The sequence below is a fragment of the Aethalodelphis obliquidens genome, unplaced genomic scaffold (assembly GCF_003676395.1).
Source record: "Aethalodelphis obliquidens isolate GAN/ISIS:26980383/991018 unplaced genomic scaffold, ASM367639v1 scaffold22, whole genome shotgun sequence".
Lineage (NCBI taxonomy): Eukaryota > Metazoa > Chordata > Mammalia > Artiodactyla > Delphinidae > Aethalodelphis > Aethalodelphis obliquidens.
Genome location: NW_020837966.1, coordinates 19,083,394 through 19,107,904, shown reverse-complemented (window position 1 = coordinate 19,107,904; position 24,511 = coordinate 19,083,394). Strand labels below are relative to the sequence as shown.

The 24,511-nt window shown below is 47.4% G+C and overlaps 1 protein-coding gene across 4 annotated transcripts in view; it reads left to right on the top strand.

Moving 5' to 3' along the window:
* The window catches only part of EIF4E3 (eukaryotic translation initiation factor 4E family member 3), a 99,617-nt gene that overhangs the window by 26,587 nt on the left and 48,519 nt on the right, over nt 1–24,511 (top strand). Inside the window, exons 3-4 of one of the 4 annotated variants that reach the window (XM_027121396.1) lie at nt 6,222–6,369; nt 24,214–24,286. Coding sequence is in view for 3 of the 4 variants with exons in the window: in XM_027121393.1 (XP_026977194.1) it covers nt 9,419–9,603; nt 24,214–24,286 (258 nt within the window). In the remaining variant the exon portion in view is untranslated. Of the gene's footprint in view, nt 1–6,221; nt 6,370–9,373; nt 9,604–24,213; nt 24,287–24,511 lie in introns of those variants that run through there. The other 3 variants (XM_027121393.1, XM_027121394.1, XM_027121395.1) reach the window with 3 other exon arrangements.

Here is a 24,511-nt window from a genome sequence, read left to right as displayed (position 1 = left end):
TTGTCTGTTCAGGTCTTTGCCCATTTTTAAATCAGGTTGTTCATTTTCTTATTGTTGAGTTTTAAGAGTTCTTTGTATATTTTGGAACTGTTGGCATTTTAATTTGAATGATCATTGTCTTAAGTGCTTGGACAAAGGCTTTGTTGAGACCTCAGCATTGCAGGCTGCAAAACCTGAAAAATCTTTTTTTTCATCTTTTGGAAGGAGGTAGAGAAATTATCTTCACCTGAAAAATATTACAGGATGTTCCCAAAGGAACATCTTGATCAAAAAGAATTTCCAGCTACCTCTTAGATGTATTGTGACTTCATGGGCCTTCCATGCTGTGAATCTTTCCCCACAAAATTAGCTTGTACCATGTGTTTCTTGATGATTGCCTTAGTAAGTAGTGGGAAATGACTGCTCATCACAGCCTTGCCTTTCTTCTGTGTCTTTCTTACATGCATGTCAGTTAACAAGGGCCTGTGCTGTAATCAGCAGCAGTGACAGTACACCTGTTAACAAATCACCCCAACTTCCAGAGAACTGGCCTAGATCATTCTGTAAAACATAGTCACTAATGCTATAGAAGAAAAATATGTCCTATTGTTAATGAAGGTGGTATTATATTGTCTGATTTCCATCCTTCACCCCTTCACTGTGCGTCAGTAGATTTATATCATGGGATTCATTTTCATTTTATGCCTTTTATTTACGCCCCAGTTCTTTTGCAAGTAGTTTTAATTCTCCCTTTTATGAGAGTGAGGCTCTGTGTCTTTGTAGTTCTATATAAAATAAAGGGAGTGATTGTTTTTAAGGCAGATTTGAAAGAAATATAATGGATTTCAGCTACAACAATTTCTCCCCATTTAGAGGAGATGAACACCTAGTTAGATGAAGAACGTCATTCCTAGTATAATTTGAATACATCCTGTTTCCATGACAACTTGTACTTACCAGCTTGCCTGCAAGAGAAGTGTTTACACTGGGGTTCCATTTCTTTTAATTTCAATAATTTCATTCCAGTTTGGGGCTATTTTTTTTTTTTTTTTTTTTTTTGACATGGGCTGCTTCTGAGGGAAAGAAACCTAAAGACCATTTTGGAGGTAACTTCACCTTCAGAATAAAAGGAGGGGATGCACAGGGCAAATGTTAATGAGCATGGGAAATGAAGATATTTTTGCAGGTCATACTCATTTTCTCCTATCTTCCAGTTAAATTAAATCAACAGAGATGATGCAACAACTTATTAAGATGCTATTTGATTGGACAGAGAATGATTCAGTTATTCATTTCCATCTGGACATTATACTCATTAGACTTGTTTCCTTACTGCTAATATATGTCTTGCCTTTATGGATGGTTTGTGCCCTCTTACTGCTAAATTTCGATTCTTGCAAAGAGTATGGTCTTATTAATGGTTTTCCCTCAGAATGAAAGATAGGAGATTATTTGCATCATTGACTATGCTTTTGCAACATATGAAAGAAATGATACTGTATTTTATTGACAAGATTATGTTTCATACAATATAAAAGATGACCCTTGGGTATTTAGGAATGATAGAGAATCAACTCAAAGTTAGGATAATTCAGAGTTTAGTTCTGAGGGATCTAGAAGGTTTTGAAAGGACAAAAATGATTCTTAATTACCTCCAAGATCATTGTCAACATAGTAAATATTTATGACACATGCAAGGTGATCTGTGGGCTACCATGTTGCTCATAACTCCCACTAGGGACCACATTTTGTAACACACTTTGTGTAAGTAATATGTGCCTATCCTTCACTTCCCAGAAAAAGACACCATCTTACCATAAAAACCAAGAAACTGTTAAAGAAATACCATAACGTGCAAATTAACATTATCTACAGAATATGTAACAAATGAAAATCAACAGGAAAGAAGTAAAAAACTGACAATATCTTTCTTTATTGGGAGCATGCAGTTCCTGCTGATGGTAAGAGATTGACTGTGTAAGCTTTCATTGGCCCAAAATGCTGTTTGAAAGCATCTTCGTGATTCCTAATGTAGCACTTTGCACACGGTAGTTATTGTTCTAAGAATTTTATGCGATTACAGGTTTTGGGGTTTTTTTTAGAAAACAAATAATGTGGTTTCATTTCAAAAATTGCTTATTTTCCTTTTCTAATCGCCCATCAGTTGATAATAGCTTCTCAAATTTTAGACTACTCAGCTCTTAAGAAGTACATGACTTATAAAACATTTCATGAATGTTTTAATCACACAGGGATTCATCATCCCAATATTTATTGAGTATACGCTACACGAGCCATCTGTTCTGTGGAGACCACAAAGGTAGGCTTCCCACCCTCAAGGAACTTAGGCTAATAAGGAAAATAAGGTACAGGTGGTCATTGCGTAACATGGCTCATCACTTCCTAATAGTTTGCTGAGGAAGTTGATATTTTCTATATCAGGATTTCTTAAGCCATAGAATGATGTGATTATTTAAGTTTAAACATAAAGCTATAGAAAGCACGATGCCCTTCCTCAGAATACTGGCTTGCAGAATGCTCCCCTTAGCGATATCTGAGCCATAATTGACAGCTCAAAACGAAATCTTATCCGTAAAGCAGTGAGCTTCTTAGCCGTGAAGAAGTGACCAGCTGGTTGCTGGTCACTCTACCAGCAATACACTCCCACTATGCCAGCAATTTTCAGCCGCTCTGGGGACTGGAGGCCTCCATGATGGACGTGGCAAGCCACGTGCAACAGCCCGTGCTCCGTGGACGTGCCCCTAGCAAGACCAACCGCCCCGGTTTGCCGAGGACCAAGGAGGGGTTTTCCAGGACTTTCCGTGCCCCAGTCCCAGGCAAACCAGGACAGTCGGTTGCTCTACACATTCTTCTCTAACTCTCCAGAGTGCAAAGGAGAACACCTGTGTTCAAACAAGCACAGGAAGTGTGCGGCTCTCCCCGCCAGGAACGGGCATCAGGAAACAGTGCCCAGCACTCGCGGGGCACTTTAAGGGCTCACGCAGAGCCTCGCCTCCAGGCAGCACGGCGAGGCAGGGACTAGCGGGGCACTCACTGCTCAAGTGAGAAAAAAGGAGATGCAAAGAGCTTGACTCAGTTTTCCAAAATCACCCAGCTGTTAAGTGTGGGCAGCTCACCTTGCCTCTCTACTGTGCATCTTTTCCTCTCCTTTAAAAACTTCCAAAGACCATGTGGAAGCCTGCTGGCCTTCCTCTTCAGGTCCCGTTTCTCATCTGAGTCATCCTCACCTCTCTGGCTGATTGATGGGCCTGGGGGAGCATTAATAACTAGTCTTCGATAAGGAGTCAGTGGTTTGCAGAGTATATTTATTGCAGGGAGGGGAGGGCACATAGTGGACACAAACCTTGGTAACAAATTAAATGCCCAACAGTAGGAGTTGCTTTTTAGGAAAACTAATGTGCTATCCCCAGAGAGGATACACTGACCGGGGAGAAAGTCTAGAAACTGGGAGATGAATGCACAGACTGTTCCTTTCAAGCAGTAGCTGTTGTATACCCAGTTCATTTACTGAACAGCTCCTGGCGATGTGTCATATATATGGCCGGCCATGGGCACACAGCAGAGCAGAACAGGGGCCTGGCCCTCTGGGACCGGCTGTTCTGGTGTGGGATGCGCTAGGTCAGTGCGGCTGGGACACATGCTGGGAAGGAAAGGATCAGGGGTGGAGGCGACTTGCTGTAGAGGGGGAGGCTGGGGAAGAGGCTGCCCGGGAGGCCTGCATGGGAGAAGGGACAGCTGTGCAGAACGGAGGGGCTGGAGGTTCAGGAGAGGAACCAACAGGGGCCGATGCCTCAACGCTGCCACGGACTTGGAAAGGCAGGAAGGATCCAGAAGGTGGTGAGCCCTGGTGCCCACCGGAAGGAGTCTGAGCTTTCTCCCAAGAGCTGTAAGAAGCCAGTGGAAAACTTCAGACATGCTCAAACGGGCGTTTGGGGACAATTGCTCAGGCTGCTGTCCCACAGTGGGTGGGAGGGAGGCTGGTGCCGGAAGCAGGGAGACTAATGTGCTTGGCTGGACCTCAGCAGGTGAGGCCCGGGGGCGGGTGCCACCCCTGGGAATAAAGAGGAAGAGCAGTGCAAGGGCAGGAAGACAGGACAAGGACTCTGGGGCTGATGGGTGGGCAGGGAGGTGGAAGGTGGGACAACTGAACCTCAGTGCCACAATTTCCAAGCCCAGTGACTGGGAGGACCGCCGTCTCCTCATCACAAGGGCTTTAATAAGTGCTCTTTCCCTTAGCCCTCTCTCTTCCACTTGCAACCCTGAACCAGACCTTCAGGGGTCTTTTAGATTCTGTAACATTGCTTGAGCTTTTTCGATGTACAGCTTGCAGGGTGCCTTAGACATGTTTTCTCATGCATGCCTCAAAGCAGCAACAAGAGGGAGCTCTTGTTATTACCTCTTTGTTCCACAGGAGAAATCTGGAGCTCAGCAAGGTGAATAAAACTTCCCCGGGTCACACAGCTTACCTGCGGCAAGGTCTTGGTGAAGGCAGGATTCAGTCTCACTAAAGCAATCACTCTCACACCACACTACAGTCTCCCCTTACACCCCCAGTGTCCCAGAGGCGTTTCTAGTCTCCCCCACTCCTCCTAGCCTTGCCCTGGGACGGACCAACCGCAGCCCTTGCCTTTGCTGGAAGTGTCTGTCACAGTCTGTGCCCCTGGCCTGTGCCTCCAGGCCCAGTATCTGGGGAGACAGGTCTGCCATCTAGTGGCCACTGCCTTCCTTTTTCCTCCGAGCTTTTAAAAGAAAGGAAAACGTCGGGAGTTTCCACATACAAGACAGGCCTGCATATTTATAGCATCACACCCTGTAAACAGGAAACTTTTCAGTCTTAGAGAAGGAGCCCAGTAACATAAACATAGCATATTGCCAATGAGTTTCTCCACCCATTCAACAAACAAATAGATATATGTATTGTGTGTGTGTGTGTGTGTGTGTATATCAAATATTCATTCCACTGCAAAGTGTGCTTCCTGAAATAGGGATTTCTTTTGTCTGTATTGCTCGCTAATGAATCTCAAGACCCTAGAACAGTGGCATTTACATAGCAGACATGCCACACATATTTACTGAAAGTGGAATAAATGACTGCTTAATATTTACTGCATCTTTACTGTATACCAGGCGCTTGATGTGTACGTTTTCTCATTTAATCCTAATGACATCTCGAGAGGTAGGGACTATCGGGATACCCATTTCTTAGATGTGGAGACAGAGGTGCAGAGGGATAAGAAGCTTTCCAGGTTTGGGGAGAACTGGCTTTTGACTCAGATGTTCTGACTTTAGAGACCCTGTGTTTCGTACTGTGTGGAGTGCCCCTTGTGTGCCAGGCCTCGTGTGCAGAATTGCCACCGTTTAGACGAGCAGTAGAAATACCTCTTGGGGACCACTTGCCATTCCCCTGCCACGTTTTGTCTTTACTGAGTGAAGCTTCCCTTTCCACAGTGCTGTGACAGCAGTAAACAGAGTGAATTCAGGAAAGGCTGGCTATCCAACGAGTCCCTGTCACTAGCTAGCTCTGTGGCTGTGTCACCTTGTACAGTGGCCCTGAACCTCAGTCAAAGGAGGAGACTGAGTTCGGATCCCTGCCTTCCCTTCCAGCTCCAACATTCAACTGTTCCTGTGACTCCCAGGGAGCCGGATGTGAGTGGAAGACAGAGGACCACTTGTTACTAGGCAACCAGTACCCACCTCACCCATGTTGCCATGGTGATGATGAAAGTCTGGCCGATGGGATTACCAGCTCCTGTTAATTGCATATGAAAGCTGAAGGTCTCCGTCTCTTTCTTGCTTGCTCTCTCCATCTTACTTTCTTGTTCTAGGAACTGTGGAGAGATCTCCTCTCCTCCATCTGCAATGTCCCTGAGGCAGCCATAGTGCAATGGAAAGCAACTAGAAATGGAGACTGGCTGTGCCTCTGAGTAGCTGTGTGACCTTGGGCAGGTTACTCGGCTTCTCTGGGCCTCTATTTACCCATTTGGAAAATGAAGGTGTTGGAGTAGTGGTCCCTGTCTAAGGCTCTTTCCGGCTCTCAAATCCTTTTTGATGCCTAGGGAGCATGTCAGGGGAGCAGACCACACGGTTACTAGGCAACCAGCAGGCACCCTGCCCAAGTTGCCTTGGTGACTGGATGCTGGAAGGGAGGGGAGTAGCTGCTGCAGCTCACTGCTTAATTATTTATGAGTGCCTCAAGTCTTTTTTGTTGCTTTCATTGCTAGGGGCTGTGGGGTCACCTTCTCTTCCTCCCTCCTGCCGCCCCAAGCTGTCTGAGTTGCGTGTTACGCAGTGGGAGAGCACATTGGCCTGGATCTCAAGCTACCCACGTTCTAGTCCTGCCTGTGTTATTTCCTAGAGCTGTGGCCTCGGGTAAGTCACCTCACCTCTCTGGGCCTCAGTTTCTCCATTTGTAATATGATGGGTGTGCGTAGGTAATCTCCAAGTTCCCTTTCTACCCTGAAATTATTGGAATTCCTGCTGCCCAGTTGCAAAGTGGGAAAGATGAGGGGAATTTTCCTCATTTATTATCTTCTAAGGGTGATTCTGAAGAGTGATAACAAGAGTTAAGTCTCTTACACATTTCAGACAGGAAGGGAACGAAAGTAATGCCCATTGTTCCCTCCTTGCTTCTCACCTTAGTCATGTTGCCTGACTTCTTTTATTAATCTTAAGGTGATTTAAATTTTATATTTTTTGTATATCACCTGCTTCCAAAATAGATTTGAGGGGTTCACGGTATAAGATGCACACGTGCAACTGGATCATTAACATAAAATAGGAATATATTAACATAACAATAGGAATGCTTTTTCATTGGTTAATATTGATGTTGTGATGGAACAGCAGCTGTAATTTCGAGCATCCTGGAAGCCAAAGCAAAAAGAGAGGGAGGTACATAATTGATATTCAATGAAGACAAATTGCGTGACTGTTCCTAGTTCTAAATTCTGAAAGTAATTTATCAGGTGGTGCATACTGTCTTTTAGAAACTGCAGATAAAACTTTTAAAATATTCCTTTCTTGCTGAGAGTATTGTCACAGAACATAAGGGAGAAGCTAAACTTGACAGTTTGACTAGTTCTAATCAATAGAAAGCAAAAACTCCCTTTCTACCAATGCCTTAGAATTTTATATAAAGATTAAAGATGTCACTAAGTAAATATAAAATTTCAGAATCAGCCATTATTTATAAATCAATTATATATAAATGCATGTAACCATTTGCATGGTAATTTAGCAATGTAATTTAGCAATTTTAGACACAGGCAAAAATTCTTCTTCTCCAAACTTATTCTGAAATAAACTTGTGCAGTTGAGGAAAGACATTAAATATAAAAATGCTTATGGTAGCATTATTTATCAAAGAAAATGACTGCAAACCAAATAAATCTTGAGGGCTAGTGAATTAAATTACATTACTTCTTTAGAATGGATTACTTTGCAGTCCTTAAAAAGAAGTAGATTTATATGTTTTGATATGAAAGTCTTCAAATGTATAATGTCAGTTAAGATAAGGAGGTGTGGCAGTGGTATAAAATGTTTCTATTTCTTTATAAAAGATATAGGTAGTAGGTATACAATTTATATTTGTAGATATACGCCTTTACAGGCATACTTGCATTTTTCCGGAAGGAAACTGTTAACAGTGGTTTCCTCTGGGCAAGAAGACTGATAGCCTTGGGAGGGAAGGAGACTTACTATTCATTTTCTTATTTTTACTATGTGGACCTGTTAGTTTTCCAGCTAGAGAGGCAGTAGAGACTGGCAGTTAGAAGCCTAGACTCTGGAGCCTGAATACGTATGTTCCAATCCTGGCTCTCTCACTAACTGGGTGACCTTGGGGTTAATTTAACTTCTCCACTTCTCATCTATTAAATGTGCTAATAATAGTATCTTCCTCATTGGATTTTGTGAGGATTAAATGAGTTAATAAGGATAAAGTGCTCAGAATAGCTTAAACACTGCCATATATGCATTTTCTGGAAAAAATAAAAGGAGAAATTAACCAACCCCAAAAATGCATCTAACCGAAAGCGCCCCTTGTATCTCAGAGGTGCAAGGGCTTTTAAACATGTCACTGCTTGCAGCATCATACGTCGTATAAAAATTATGTTCGAAGCAGGGATAGCAAAGCAGCGGTTTTGTTTTCATTGTGGTCATTTTAGCAGAACTTGAATACCTTTTAGGGAAGGCACCTACCCTGGGACTCATAACAGGTGTTTACAATGCCTGTGAAACCCCCGAACCCATCTAGTTTTGTAGCTCCTCTTCTAGTCCCTCCCAGAGTTGCTCAGGTTAAGAGCGGAATGTATGCTAGGCCACGGAGAAAATCTTTGAGGAGACAGAACTCTACATCCACAGCTGGTAAAGGCCAGAGAGGCACTATCCAGAAATTCAAGCTTAAGGAGGGTGTCCATGTCCACGCCAGTTATGACATGTGTGTTCACATGCCCTCATGCGTCTCCTTTTCTTTTGAAAGAGAGAATGATAGACACTTGCCAAGGGGCGGTGCTAGGAGGCTCAGGAATCTTAATGGCCATAGGGGCTTCCTCCGCGGAGGGCTGGGTTCCTGATGCTCAGTTTCCTCCTCCTTCCTTGTGGGTGCTTTGGGGCAAGTGTGGAGACCTTGGGCTGATTTGGGGCACCCTCATTTAAAGTTGGTCACACTCTGGGCACCTGGTGGCCCCTTCAAATCAGCTGAGTTAGGAAACATGCAAAACTGACCTGTAACAACTTCATCCCCCGGTCAGTGGTCCTGGTTCTGTCTGTCTGACCCTTTCTTTCTGCACTCTTGGGCACTCCAGTCTCTATTCATTTGGCCAGCGGTTCCCCGGGCATCTGTCTCTCACATCCAACTGTGCTTCCATCTGCCCTTCCATCCCTCCACCCCTCCTCCTACCATCTGCCAGCTTTCCCACCCATCCTTCAGACTGCTGGTATGTCTGTCCACCCCTCCTCCCCTCCCACCATGTGGGTCTGAGACTCCATCCACTGGACCATCCATCCCTCCATCCCTCCATCTTTCTGTAGCCCACCCATACGTCTTGCTCACCGCCTGTCTGGCTGCAGAACCCACCGCTTGACCCTTCCTCTGTTCCTCCCACCCCTGTAGCCTGGAATCCGTCCCCGCCGCTGCTCTGCCCTCCCCCAGACCCGCGAGTCCGTCAGTCCCCGCACGCTGGGTCGGTGCCTGCGCCGAATCGGCCCCCCACTCGCGTGGGCAGTGCTTTTGTTCGGCGGCCCCGGGCGGCCCGGCGGCGCGGCTCCAAGGCCGGGCGGGCGAAGGGCCGGGCCAGGGCGGGGCGCGCGCGGGGCGGGGCGGGGCGGCCGCGGCGGGGCGGGCGGGGGCCTGGGTGACTCAGCCGCTGCTCGCCCCGCGGTCCGTGCGTCCGCCGGTCTCGCAGGCGGGGCGGAGAAAATGGCGTTGCCCCCGGCCGCCGCGCCCCCCTCCGGGGCCCGGGCACTGCCGGGGCCCCGCGCCGCCGCCGCCGCCGCCGCCGCCACCGCCACCGCGCCGCCGCTGGGCCTGCAGCAGCTCTCGGAGCTGCGGCCCGAGCCGGGTGGGATCCCGCTGCACTCGCCCTGGACCTTCTGGCTCGACAGGTGAGTGGGTCGCGGGGCTCGCCACCGCCGCCGTGCGCCCGCCGGGCCTGCGCCGCCGCTTTGTCTCGGGGCCCACCTCCCCCGCCCCGCGCCGGGTGAGCTCGGGCGGCCCGGCCCCCAGCCCCGGGCCCCGGGCGCCGGCCCCGCCGCGCGAGCTCGGAAGCCGAGGGTTTTGGGCCGACGCGAGCGGCTGTCGGGCGGCCTCGCCTCACGGCCGGGAGAGAAAACACGCAGTCGCCAAAGTTTCGGCAGCACTTTTCCTCTTTCTTTCCTTCCGTAGAAGAAACGCCGGCGGGCGGGTATCCTGGCTGGGCAGTGGGAGATGCTGGGCCTGGCGGGGGTGATCGGTCCTCGCTGTAAAGTGAAGCGAGTGATGCTGTCCTGGTCACCCCCACGGGGCTCTTGGGGAACTCGGGACACGACCCTCGCCGTGACAGCGCTCGGGAAAGTCGACCAGCCCCCTGGGAACTGTGCGGAGGTGGTATTACTGTGGCACAGCGGGCGCCTACCCCCGTCCACCGATGCAGCCTTTGAATTCTTTCTCATCCACTGGGCGGCTGTTTCTTGAGCACTTACTGTGGACCCACACGCCTGCTAGGCGCTGGGGATTCAGTGGTGAGCCATGCCTCACCTTGTTGGTAAAGTGGGGCCAATTATAGCTTTCTCAGGGGACAGCTCAGGTACCTTCTCAGAAATGCCTACATGACTGCCGCATCTAAGTTAGCAGCCCTCCTCCCTCCCTTCACTCATGTCCTCCCTGTTTTTCTTCATAAAGTTCATAATGCTACTGAGTTGTGCTGTGTAGGAAACTGTTTATTTTTCCATCTGTCTCAATCCCCCAACATTTCCCCCTCTGTTACGGGCCAGTGAGCAGGAACTTGTGTTTGGCACCTAGTAGGAGTGCAAGAAATTTTTGACAGATGAATAAATGGATGAATTGCAAAGTCCCTTCGTAGTATCTGTCACCCGGCCGGTGCCCAAGGATGACACTTCAAGGTTGTCCCAAGAGCTTATGGAACTTTTGATGACACTGTAACTCAATGGTTAATTGTTAGGCATGGGTGTGTCCGTTTGCTGTGAAATTTACTCAGTAGACGCAAATCTGTTTTTTGTTTGTTTGTTTTGGGGTTTTTTTTTTTGTTTTTTGTGGTTGTTTTTTTTTTTTGCCTTACACGGGCTTCTCACTGTTTTGGCCTCTGCCGTTGCGGAGCACAGGCTCCGGACACACAGGCTCAGCGGCCATGGCGCACGGGCCCAGCCACTCCGCGGCATGTGGGATCCTCCTGGACCGGGGCACGAACCTGTGTTCCCTGCATCGGCAGGCAGACTCTCAACCACTAAGCCACCAGGGAAGCCCGCAAATCTGGTTTTTAAAAGCCTTGCGTAAAATACCTGCAAGAATTTTAAAAAGTGATATTCATCTTTTCTTAGGGAGACAAGCTCATTCCTTTCTTCCTGTTGGAATTAGCACCCATCTACAAGAACTGACACTTGGAGTCATTGTCTTTTCTGGGGGCACAGAGAAGTTGGGGGTGGGTAAGATACAGTGAGTCTGTTGGGTTTTTTTTATTTTTAATATTTTCACTTTCGTTATGAGATGCTAAGAGCGTTTTACTGTCAAAACAAGAATGGTTTTGGCACATTGTAGCAGAATGAAATCATGTGTGTCTTTGTTTTCAAAGGTGTGTTGTAATTGCTATTACCTGGTATCTGTTTTCAAGGTGTTAAATCTGGACCTCTGGACCATTGGATACTGGTGGGCTGCTGGAAACAGTATCAACAGAATGTGTTTATAAACAGGTCAAAAATTAGTCTCCTTACAGGCACATTTTTAAGAATGGTCTAAGATACTATATAGCAACACAACTTTTAAAGAATATCTGGTATCTTTTTTTTTGGAAGCATAGTTGATGTACAATATTATGTAAGTTACACAGTGTACAATATAGTGATTCATAATTTTTAAAGGTTATACTCCATTTATAGTTATTATAAAATCTTGACTCTATTCCCTGTGTTGTAAATATATCTTAACACAACTTTTAAAGAATATCTAATATCTTTTAAGTTAAAACCACGGTAACTCCAGTGAAGACAGACTATAGCCTTCCTACTGTGTGTTTGCACATTTTTGTTCTCTGAAAGCCAGTGATCAAATGAAACATGTTACTGCCACCATGTCCAAATCTTCAACAGAAGTGGCTGTATTAATTTAGAAATAATATTTAGCTCCAGCATTGCACGTATGAATTCATTCTGCCTGATCCGTCATCCCATAGCTGCTATTGAACTTTCTCCACTTCTCTGGAGATGCAGGGTGCCCCTCTTTCCCTCGGAGTTGTGAGCACATTGTGTTCTAGAGGTTCCCCTGTATCTTTTTTCCCCCCCAGAGAAACAAGATTGTAGAGAGGGTGGTAAGGCTCTCAGGAGAGCCCTCCAAGGGCAGCCTTCACCTCAGGTAGCTGCTGTCTGCCGCCGATGACGTCAGTCTTGAGAACCACACCATCCAAAGGTCTCCTGCTACTTGAAAGTCTTTGGCACCTGCCTCTTGGCCTGTCCTACCTTCCAGCCTACTCTGTGACGGTGAACAAATGTTCTAGCCTCACTAGGCCTCACTTGCATGGTTTGTGAAATGGGAATAAATAATCATAGGATATTCTTAGGGCTACATGAGCGCTATGAATGTAAAATGCCAACAAGTGTCCTAGCACAGAATACGTGTAAATGCTAACTACTAAAATTATTACCCAGTGCTCCCTAATTACCACCCGTTCGCCCATCAGTGGTTCCCCAGAGCAACTTGTCTGAATTCAGTGTGAGGAAGCCAGCATCCTAATTTATTCCCGTCATGGATGAATTTGAGAGTCCCCCCAGTAGAGTTATTTGCAGTTTCAGTAGTAAACTCCAGTAAGTCTTTATTTGTTGTTTTGTTTTTTAATTAGACTTTATGGCTAAGGATTCAAACATCTGGGGGATAATTTTGGCTGGGGGTGTAGGAGGAAGAGTTTTCCTCCCGTTTTCTGGCTGTGTAAAACTCGGACCTGTCTTGATTCTTGGAGGCCACTCTTGTTTGTGTGCCTCTGACTGCTTTGTTTTCATCTCATGATGACCCTCCCCTGTCCTCTTAAGTTTTATCCATGGGCTCAGTGCTCAGGCCTCTTCTCTTGTTCCCAGCCACACCAGTGATCTCATCCAGTCACAAGGCTTTCAGCTGCGTCTGTACACTGGTGATTCCCAAAACCTTGCACTCACGCGTCCAGCTCCTCCTCTCCGTCTCCATGTGGATGTCTAATACACATCCTTACTCAACACGTGCCAAACCACTTCCTCAGCTGCCCTCCCCACCTTGTCTCCTTCGTCTGTGTCATCTCAGACCAGAGCAGTTTACAGCCACCCCATCCTTCCAGTTGTTCATCGCCCCCCCCCCCAAATCTTGGAGTCATCTGTGATTCTCTTCCTCTTCCTCCTTACCTCCCCCCCTTTTCTATCCCCTTCCCCATCCTTCTTCCTCCTGGTACATCCGTTAACAACAAATGCTATTGATTCTACGCTCAAAATGCATCTAGCATCCAATGTATCCTCACCACCTGCATCCCAGACCCTGGACCACACCACATCTGTCACCTGGATGAAGGCAAGAGCATCCTAACTGCTCTCCCTGCTTCTGCTCTTGCCCCATACAGTTCATTCCCATCACAGCAGCCAGAGCGGTCCCTTGAAATACCACAGTTCAAACATGTCACTTCTCTGCTCCCGGGTCCTCTGCGAGCAAAAGCCAGAGTGCTTATCGTGGCCCGTGAGACTCTGCAGCATGTCCTGCCCCCGCCTGGTACACCTTTCTCCTGCTGTCTCTCTGTCACTCTCCCTACTGCACATGCCCTTCTGGCTTGCTGGACCCCTTGCTCTTTCTCCATCATCCTAAGCATGGGCCTTTGCCACTGGGGGTCCTTCCTCCTGGGATGCTCTTCCCTCAGTCATCTGCTAGGTCTGCGCTTCCCTTACTTCCAGTCTCTGCTTGAATGTCATCGTCTCAGCGAGACCTTCCCTGACCATTGATAGAAAATGACCCGCATCTCCTGACACATTCCCTGAGGCCCTGCTCCTGCTTTGTTGTCTCTGTAGGGTTAGCACTGTTCGTCTGTCTTCTCTCACCAGAATGTACACTTCCCAGGGTTCTTTTCCCCGCCACTCTGTCCTCAGCTCCTAGATCAGAGCCTAGGACAGCTCAGCCCACACTAAATATTTAGGGGGCTCTTGAATTCTACCCACAGTGACTTTCCCTTCTGTGGCGGCTGATTTTACTCTAATTATCAGTTGCAAATCTGCATCCTAGCCCTGACCCCTCTCCTGAGTTCTGGACACACATCACCTGCCCTGTTACGGTCAACACCACCACCATCCTACCTGGAGTCCCCTTCTGTCTCACGTACCCTTCCCCATCCAGCTCTGTACTTGACATTGCTCCAAGGCTAAGCCGTCCCGTCCTCTCCGTGTCCCTCCCTCTGCACATCCTGGGCCCCTCCAGCTCCTGTCACACTCTCTAGCGTCCTGCTCCCAAGCTTGTCTCTCCCCAGGCCTCCCCGACCTGGGCTCACAGCTTAGCCTTCTACACTACGCCTGGTCTCGTCGTTCCAAAACTCCCCTGCCCCTCTCCTCTGCCACGGCAGTGCATTTTTTTGACTCTGTCTCTCACCACCTAAGGGTGCCTCTGTTGTGGGGTTGTGTGCTCCAGCCAGGTGGAATTGTGGGTCTGCACCCCTACCTTTACCAGCAGCTCTGACTGACTTTTGTGGTAGAAACTTCTGTATTGCTCTTTTTAATCTGAAACCCACCTCCTTTTCAGCTTCATCACCTATGTCTCCCCAACTCCATTATGCCGCTCAGTTGGCCCATTCTCTCTGGTAACAACAGCAAATGCCTGGCCCTTCTGTTGGGTAAACCATGGACTTGCCAGCCTCTGAGATTTGTCTTGTGAAGTTCCTTCTGCTCGGGTTGCCCTCCTCCCCTTCGTCTACCAAAGAAGCTGCCACACATCCTTCGAGGCCTTCTTGAGTTGCCACGTCTATAATTGTCCTTCAAAGCGCTTGGCCCAGGCATGATTAAGCCCACCTCCTTTGTGGTCCTACCGCGTTTTTATAGCCTGTATTTGTATTAAGGATCGTTAATTCCTCCTCCCTCGCTCACGACCACGAGACACATAACTGCCTCGTGTCTGCTCCAGGAGTGCGCCTTGGTGTGCAGAGGAGGTACCTAGTGAGTGTTTGTGCTCTCATGTTTTGAATCGCAAATGTGGGCCCTCACTACATTGCCCACCGACCCCACCCCATCAGGACTTAGCTCCGCCCAGTCAGCGTTAAAAAATACAGGCTCCTGTCCCTGCCCCAGACCTGCTCCATCAGACCTCTGGGGTAGAATGTGCATTTGTAACAAATGCCTCAGGTGCCAAAACTTCACAGTTACTGCTCTGCTTGTTGGTGAGATTAACGGAACATATTAGTTGCCAGTCACTGTTGTAGGTGCTGAGAGTGCGAAGATGACAACATGGGCCTGGGCCTCCCAGGAGGTTACACGCCATCTGCTTCAGTGGCATCAGTGAAGAGTTCAGCCAGGTACTGAATTCTAGAGGGACCCGCCTTCCAGGGTGGAGTACGTTCAAGTGTGTTCCAATGGTGTCTCCATAAGAAGGCGTCTCATGGAGGCGGGGTGGGACCAGGCTTGACAAAGAGGATCCGCAAGTCATCCTTGTTCATCCCAGGGCGGCCTGCTGGGTCTAGGTGAGGGCAGGGGGCTGCATGGAAGGCCGTAGGTGACAGGGAGAAAGTGGCTGGAGTTTCGACTTTTCCTATCCTTTTTCCCCATTCTTGCCTTTCTGAACCCACAAGCTCTCTTAATGGCCAGGATTTTATTTTTTGTAAGAGGCAAAGGGGTTCCGGCTACTTCAGGCAGGGAAAGGCCCTGACCTAGGGGATCACAGCCTGTCCAACTGTGGGTCAGTAGCTGCCTCCTACAGACAGGCCTAAAGGTCCTAAACGTCCTCACTCAGAAAGCTTCCTAGTCCTTACCTGGCACTAGCTTCTCGAAAATACATTTTCCTGCTTTCAGGATTACAGAGGCCATTTCCTTATTTCCAAACCTAAGACAGCTGGCAAGACTTCAGTGACCTGGCCCTTCTTAGTTCCGTTGTCAGCTCTGGAACACTGTTAACACTTCTCTTTCACCCAGCCTCCGTGTACTAAAGGATTAATTAGATATCGAGATGAAAAGAGTCCCAGTTGCTACCGGCAAGGAGCTCACAGGCCAGGAGTGACAATAGACAAGAGAAGGGAAAAAATTCAAAATCAAATAAACCTGCAAAAATAAAGCATTTAGACAGTTTCAATAGATGCACTGTTAAATGTTATGAATAGGCCCTGGCCCGTTTTTGCAGGTGAGCCTTTCTCAGACAGGAAGCTGGTGTAGCCACAAGCCGCAGATCTATTTAGAAGTGATTAAAATGAAATCATCTTTAATGGAGTGACTGATATACAAGGCACCCCCTTCATCCAGTATCTGGGCTTGTGCAGATTTTCTCTGTGGCAGCTGAGCCTGATGTTAGTAAATTCAAGAAGACGACGCGCTTTTAGGAGACGCACCCCTGGCTTTAAAATTTTCCCCGTTTAGGTTATTCTCTTGGCTGAAATGAACTGATCTCTCATATAAGGTGAAGTCATCATTCGTTTTTTCACCAAACGTTTATTGTGTGCATGTGCCCTGGGCATGTCTATCCATAACTTGGCTATCCTGTAACATACGTAAAGTTTTAAACACTTTTTTTTCACTTTAACCTATTAGTGTTCACAGCTGTTTACTTCAGTGCACCGGGCACTAGACTGGAGCTGTACGTAATTACCCACAGAATCCTCACAGTACTCAAGTAGGCCGTACCAGCAACACTTTACACGAGACAACTGAGGCGCGGACAGGTGACTTGCCTGAGGTCACACAGCTAACATAGAACAGAAACGGGATTTGGAGTAAGGACTGTGTGACCCCAAAAAGCACTGGCATCCCTCACCCCAGTGAACACTGCTTCCCCGTGCATATGAACAGTGAATGGGACACAGTTCTCCCGTATTTCATATCCTCAAATATGGGAGCTGGGCAGGACTTGAGAGGTCATCTGGACCTGCCACTGAATTTCTCAAATAAGGAAACTAGGGGCCAGTGTCACAGGAGATAATTAAGCCAAGGACTCCCTGCTTTCAAATTGGCAGAGAAAAAGAGAGCCCCGCCTAAAACCCATGTTCAAGTGCATTTATAGGATTGTCCTTCACATTTAATGATAACCCCGTCTTAATCATCTCTTTGGGTGATGGAAAAAAATGCATCTGTGAAAATGATGATTTTTTGTACATTTTTCTGATGATGCTGTCTATATTCCATTAGCTCTTATTCCCCATTTCTTATGGTGATTTGCTTTACGTGATATAAATCAACAAACCTCAAACTTTAATGTATAGACAAATCACCTGGGATTCAGCAGGTGTCAGGCGCGGCCTGGAGACTCTGCAGCTCTAACAAGCTCCCAGGTAATGCTGCTGGTTGGTGGAATATAAGTGGCAGGGATGTGGGCAGGGTTTGGGGAAACCTTTTCAGCTTCTTTCCTTTGTAGGAAGCATCTCCAGAAATCCAGGTCCCTGGTAAGTGTTGCTGTGGTCTGCTAAGGAATGGTTAAGATAATTTCTGAGGTACTGACAAAGGCATCTGTCCCCAGGAATTTTATTCCTGAGCTTAGCCTGCAGCACCCAGGTGAGGTTTAATGGAGAAGGCGCGTTTGGACTGCTGGGAAGTCAGGGTTGAGGGTTGCAAGGTGCAGGCGAGCTGAGAATGTATTTGGGGCCGCGTTGTGTTCGCAGCACCAAGCAGGGTAGGGCGTCCTGCTGGAAGTGGTTAGTTCAGGCTCCTGACAAAGAGCCAGGTTGCCAGGGACCCTTGGTTCAAGTATCAGCTCTCCTATTAGCCAGCTGTGAGCCTTTGGGCAAGTCGCCACCCTGAGACTTAGTTTGCTTATCTGCAGAGTGGGGTTGCAACCGTTATTTACTCACGGTGTTTAATTAATGATGCATGCATGTAGCACACGCTGTGTGATCTTTTCACCTACTGGGAGCACAGTAAGTATCTCTTGAATAAGAGAGAGGATAAAAATGCTTTGAAGCGTCTCAGACTCAAATTGAGCTAAATGAGTTCTGTCTTGGCAAGATTCTCAGGAACCTGCTTTAATGAATAGATAAAGATGATTTGTAAACAACACATTGAATTATTGCATGCAAATGGTGGTTACGTGCCTGGAAACCGTTTAAGTTGAATAGTTGGTCCAACTTATTGAACTTCCTGTCTTCTCCTAATTCCCCAAATGAAAAGGGATTTTAACCAGTTTTGCATAGAGAATCTTAAGATGCATTTGCTCTAATTCCGTGATTAAGTTGAAGACACACAGGGGCACTATAAAGCTGGACTTGGGGATTTTGTAACATTAAGAGTTCCCCTGACATCTTACACTAATCATCTACTTGGCAGACCTCGGAGGATCCCTCCCCACTCCTGCCTTAACCATAACAGCTTCTGGATTCGCCAGGTCCAAGTGGAAGCAGCTCCTGGAAGCTGTGGCCTTAAGCCCAGAGAGACTGGCGCCGGATGGGCTTTCTTTCCTGAGGATGGACCCAGGGGTTTCTCAGCGCTGTGTAACTCTCACAGACTTCTTGGGATTTTTGCCCTCGGTCCCACAGATTAGAAAATGTGCTCGGTGTCTCTTAGTTGTGATGGCGTCCCCCTCTGTTCCTCTTGTGCTCTTGCTGCTGCCGCTGGTGACGACAGCCACTGTTGCTTGTTAGATGCCAGTTGCTGTGTAAATACTTTATGCGCCTTAGCTCTTGCAGTCTAAGTAGGGATAGAGACCATTCTCAGAAAGGGGAAGCGAGGGTCAGGAGAGTCAGGCTTGTCACACAGCGGGTGGCTGGCAGAGCTGGAACTCAGTTCTGTCGATTTCAAAGACCATCCTCTCAAGCCCTCTGCTTTCCTGCCTTCCTGCCACAGCCCAGCTTGGCTTTTGTTTGGTAAATTATCTTCCTCTCATGTCCAGCCTCAGAAAATGATGACCTGTAAATGCGTTCTTCCCGAATTGTGTTCCTTGTATCACGTTTTGGGGTATCGTTATTGCCAAGGGTTCTGGTGGCGTCTAACCCTGTCCCGCGTCTCTGCTTCTCCCCCCCAGCCCCTGCCCCCGCCCCCAGGCAGTGTGGCTAAATGGGTGGTGGTGGTGGAGGAGAGAGTGAGTGGCAAGGGCAGTGGGTGGGCCCAAGGATGGAGTAGATAACCTAAGAAGGGCTGAGAGGGGCATTTGGCGGAAGATGTGCTACCTGTGACCACCCATGCTCACAGTGACTGCTTGGTGTTTTACTGAGAAGCGTCCTCATCCAAGAGGAAGATCGTGGGCATCAGAGCCAGAGAGACAAGGAAAGAACCCGGATCTGCTCCTCAAAAACACGCTCACTGAGTTTGGTTCCTAGTCTGTAAATGGAGATAATGATACCAACCTGGCAAGCTTGCTGTAAGGATTAGAGATCTATATGCAAACCCCTCTCATATAGTACGTGCTCAGTAAAAGGAAGCCATTACTATATTACTATCATTAAATCAGAGGGGAAACTCCTAGTGGAACAATTCAAACTCCTTAACCTGATCCACCAGGAGGCGTTTCTTGTTCCACTGCTGTGTTCCCAGCTCCAGCTGTGTCCTGTGAGAGGGTGACATAGTATTCAAAGAATGTGAAAGTAGGTCCTGATTCCTTGGTTCTGTGATTGTCCACAGCTTTGGCCGTATAGCCTTCCAGGAGTGGACACATTCAATGTTATATTACTGGTATATTCCTCCCTCAACTTTCTCTCACACTTCCTGCCTCCCAGGCCAACAAAGAGGAACCTAAACATTGTTTCTTTGCCTTCAGGAATCTGGGAAATTCAGAGAGGCAGGGGTGCCAGTTCTAGAGCATACGCTTCATGAGGACAAGGGCTTCGTCTCGAATGAACACTGCTGTCTCCTCGTCAGCTAAAAGAGGTGTGCGATGGATCTTTGGTGGTTAAATAGACGATAGGTCTTCTTAGGCTGTTTGTTGCACGTATACGGCAGGGTGTCTCAGCATGGACTCTTGCCATTTTGGACCTGGTCACCCTCTGTTGCGGGTGCTATCCTGTCCAGCCCTGGCTTCTGCCCACTCGATGCCAGCAGCACCCCTCAAGTGGTGATAACCAGAAATGTCTCTGGATATTGCCAGATGTCTTCTCCTCAGAGGCCCCATCACCTCTACCTAGATGAGCACCCTTGGTCTGCAGAGAGAGGTTTGGTTAGGGTTCCGTTGAGAGGTTTGGGTGTGTAACATGAAGGAAGTCAAAAGATTTTTTTAAAGATGTGAGAATGTACTGTATGTATGATACCAGTAAAAAAAAAAAAAAAAAGTCTCTTTCATTGAAATCCACTACACACACTTCCCTCCCAGTTGCTGCAAGTATATGTTAGAGGAACAGGGAAGAGAGGGTTGCCGGCCGCCTGCTTCCCGGGGCTGCAGCTTTGCCAGCAGCTGCCCACACTGCTACTTTAAGAAACAGTAACTGTAGATGGTACAGTTCGCTGTTGAATCAGCAAGTCCAGTACAGACTGACCTGTTTACAAGGCAGATCACTTACGAATCTCGGCTTGTTTTCCCTTTTAAAATCGATTTTGTGGATATGGCCCAGTTCTGTTTGCTAAGGATGGCTGAGGTTCAGGCACGAGGTATAGGCTTTTTAGTGTTTTCTAGTGACTGTCTGGATCACATTTGGCTTGCAGGAGAATGGCTTTCCTTGCGCTGGCCAAGCCAGCCAACGATTCACTACTGTCAGAAGTTCCGACAGTATTTTTCTTATTTTGACACCTGGATATACATAAAACTGTCCAGCATCTGGAAGGAACCTTGAAAATTAGAGAATCCAACCTCCTTCATTAAGATATGAGGCAGCTCATGGCACAGGGAGATCACCTTGGTGCTTTGCGACCACCTAGAGGAGTGGGCTAAGGAGGGTGGGAGGGAGGGAGATGCAAGAGGGAGGAGATATGGGGATATATGTATATGTATGGCTGATTTACTTTGTTATGCAGCAGAAACTAACACAACACTGTAAAGCAATTATACTCCAATAAAGATGTTAAAAAAAAAAAAGAAATTAGGCAAGTCATTTTCCATAGAAGCTGACACATTTCCTTTCAAACACCAATACATCAGCATCCTAAGATGTTAAGCAGAATAGAGCTATTGTTGAGCGTGATCCTGTTGGTTTTAGTGAGGACCTTCTCTGCCTTGATCTGATGGAAAGACTATCCGAAGAACATAACGTGGACACAATCTTGTATTAAAAGTAGGATTCAGCAAAAACGGCCGCCTTGATGAGAACACACCAAGAGTCAATTATAAAACTCCATTAAAAAATGTAAGTGTGAAAAAAAAAAAAAATGTAAGTGTGTAGGGGCTTCCCTGGTGGCGCAGTGGTTAAGAATCCGCCTGCCAACGCAAGGGACACGGGTTCGAGCCCTGGTCCGGGAAGATCCCACATGCCGCAGAGCAACTAAGCCCGTGCGTCACAACTACTGAGCCTGCGCTCTAGAGCCAGCAAGCCACAACTACTGAAGCCTGTGCGCCTAGAGCCTGCGCTGTGCAACAAGAGAAGCCACCGCAATGAGAAGCCCACACACTGCAATGAAGAGTAACCCCCCGCTCGCCGCAACTAGAGAAAGCCTGTGTGCAGCAACGAAGACCCAACGCAGCCAAAAATAAATGAATAAATAAATACATATTTTTTTAAAAAGTGTGTATATGGCTTGACTGGACAGTTTAGCAGTGAGGGGTAAAGAGCAGGAAGTCTCAGGTCACCTGTATGCAAATCAGGTTTTTGTGTCCTGAGGCCACACCTTATCAAACCTCTTTAGGCACTGGGCTGCTCGGCTGTAAAATGGTAAGAAGTAATAATGACATCTGAATACGCAGGCTTGCAAGGATTCAGTGCTGTGATGAAGGTGACTTGCTGAGCACACAAGCAAGAATTCAGTCGATGCACGTCAGCCCCTGGCAATGTTGTCCTACGAAGCGCTGCCTCCTTGTTTCATGCTAGAACCCTTCTTGGACTCTGGAGACTACAGAGGTTTCTTCAGAAACCTAGAGCAGTGAAACGGAACAGACCTAAATGACTTGGTATAATTATCTGCTGCACTAGAATATGAGTAAAAGACCAGAACGTGGAGACAGAGGCATTTAAAAAGAGGCATATAAAGCAAAGGTTTATCAGTGATATTTTTTTCTGGGTGAAATGGTAGTATTCTCATGTTTTATTTGCTTAAATTGACATGTTGTATGAGGTGAACACAAATTATACTCATGCTAAACCGTCATAAATTGAATGGTAGCGTTAAAAATCAGTAAAAATTCGGGCTTCCATGGTGGCACAGTGGTTGAGAGTCCGCCTGCTGATGCAGGGGACGCGGGTTCGTGCCCCGGTCCGGGAAGATCCCACATGCCGCGGAGCGGCTGGGCCCGTGAGCCATGGCCACTGAGCCTATGCGTCCGGAGCCTGTGCTCCGCAACGGGAGAGGCCACAACAGTGAGAGGCCCGCATACCGCAAAAAAAACAATTAGTAAAAATTCAAAATACACGGTTTTAAAAATGAAAAAGTGCAACGGACATTTCCTACCTTTGGATCCTTATACCACCCTGTCCCCCAACCCCATTAGGGAAAGAACCCTGTCTATATTCTGCTATATGCTTTGGGCAGCCAGGGGTATATCTTCTGGGCATATTTGGTGGAGAGTCAGCTAAACTCTTCAAAGGAAGAAAAGTCGGTATTAGAATAAATGCCAGTAGATTTTCATATAAAGGCAATAGACTGTTCATGTGAAAACCTACTCAGAAAAGGTTAAGGTTTGGGGTTTTTTTGTTTCGTTTTTTTCCCCAATCCTTTTGTAATTTAAAGCCCCCAGACAGCATAAAACCTGTATCAAATAGCAAATTAGTATTTATGTAAGTCAATACTGTAGTTCCCGGGGCAGTCCAGAGAGAGCGACGGATGCATCGTGGGTCAGACGCCACCGTCGCAGGTGCTGACCCAGCGCCTCGCTCTTCATCACGTTCTGCAACGTAGCTACTTGAGGCTTCGGGTCTGGCGGCAGAATGCGGTCCTGGTGGTTATTGTGGGTTTGCGTTTGTCAGGCAACGTCCGGCACACTCATAATAAACCTGGTGCTTTGGGGAAGATTGATTTATCAGACTCCACCTGCTTGTTTGCCTCCACACTAGTCCGTAATTATGCTTCCTTGTGACCTCCAGGCTAGGGAGCGGTGTTCAGAAATGGGTTTTTTATAGCAGGTTCAACACCCAGGTCCATAATGCCGGGACTGTAGTCTGCAGAGCTCTGCCCCTGGTGTCTGATGCTTGCCCCACACCTGGGCCTAGCCCTCTCTGCTCTGCCATCCCCTCCACCTCTGAGCTGGCTCAGTTTTGTGCACATCTCTTGCCAGGAAGTTCACCATCTTGAGGTCCCCTGGGGACTGTGTCTCGGAGGGTCAGTGGCTGGTAGAGAGCATTCCTTTTACAGATTCCGGACCCTGATGGGTCAGCTGTGAGCTTGCCGCTCACCGCCAGCCTCTTAGTTCTTACAGCCAGACGTGGGGCTGTCAAGCATTACTTGAGTTTTTCAACCTGAGGCCTGATGTCGCTGGACCCCAACATTCCTGAGCAAGACCTGCTAATTCAGTATAGGGAGAAAGGAAAGGTAGCAAGGATGGGGAGGCCTCACTTCTGCAGATTGAAAGCACCACGTCCTGTTACCCCCAAACCCAGGACATGGTGCTGGGTGAAGCCATTCTCAGTGGATGGCTCTACTGGTGAATGAGCTGGTAGTATGTTGCCATCTAGTGGAACATATGGCAAACTAAAGATTAATGTACTCTGACCGCAGAGTTCAGCAGAACTAATTAAATCAGCCCGAGAAAATAACTGAAAGTATTTTCTAAAGGCAGGTGATTTGGAAACACGTGCAAATTCAAGTGAGGCGAAGGGTGACTTTTAGTAATCATGTTTTCTTAAAGTTGGCAAAAGGTCACCCAAGAGTTCTTGAATATTTACCACCAAGGAAGTAACAAATTTTTCAAACATATAACCAGGTCAGGACCCTGCATTGTCATTGTCATCTATACAACAGGCCCAGTTTCCTATCCAGGGTCCTAGGCCCAAAAGGCTTGATTATCCCCTGGTTAGTTGTGTATTTTTTAAAATGTGATTTTAAGGTTTCCAATGTCTTTCTTACATTTCCAGTTTTCCTGTTAAACTTCCACAGGATAAATATGCTTATTTTTAGGAGACGCGAGCACCTGACTTGACAAAGTAGGAGTTTCCCATTTTAAATTCTAACTAGCATCCCAGAAGTGTCCGCTTCTGTGGTTTCAGACCTGACTTGTGTGCAGACCTGCACACTTACATTACACTGTGGAACGTTTCACGAACACTGAAACATTTTCCTTGTTTCTTTGCTCTTTTGCTTCTGTTTGCTTAGATCCCTCCCTGGTGCCACAGCAGCTGAGTGCGCGTCAAATCTGAAGAAAATCTACACAGTACAAACGGTACAGGTAAGATCAAGAAACCTGCTGTTCGTGGGACAGTTAATCATCCAACCTGAGACCTGTGCTGTGCTGGCAGCGCCCACCCGGGGCTGTGCTCTGACCTCAGCTCACGTGCCCACTCTGGCAGAGCAGCCCTCAGCCACATCTACCCCAAAGGCCAGCTGAGCACATGCCCGAGTGGCCTGCTCTTCTCTTGGTGACGTGTGGAACCTCATCGTCTCCCAGACCCTC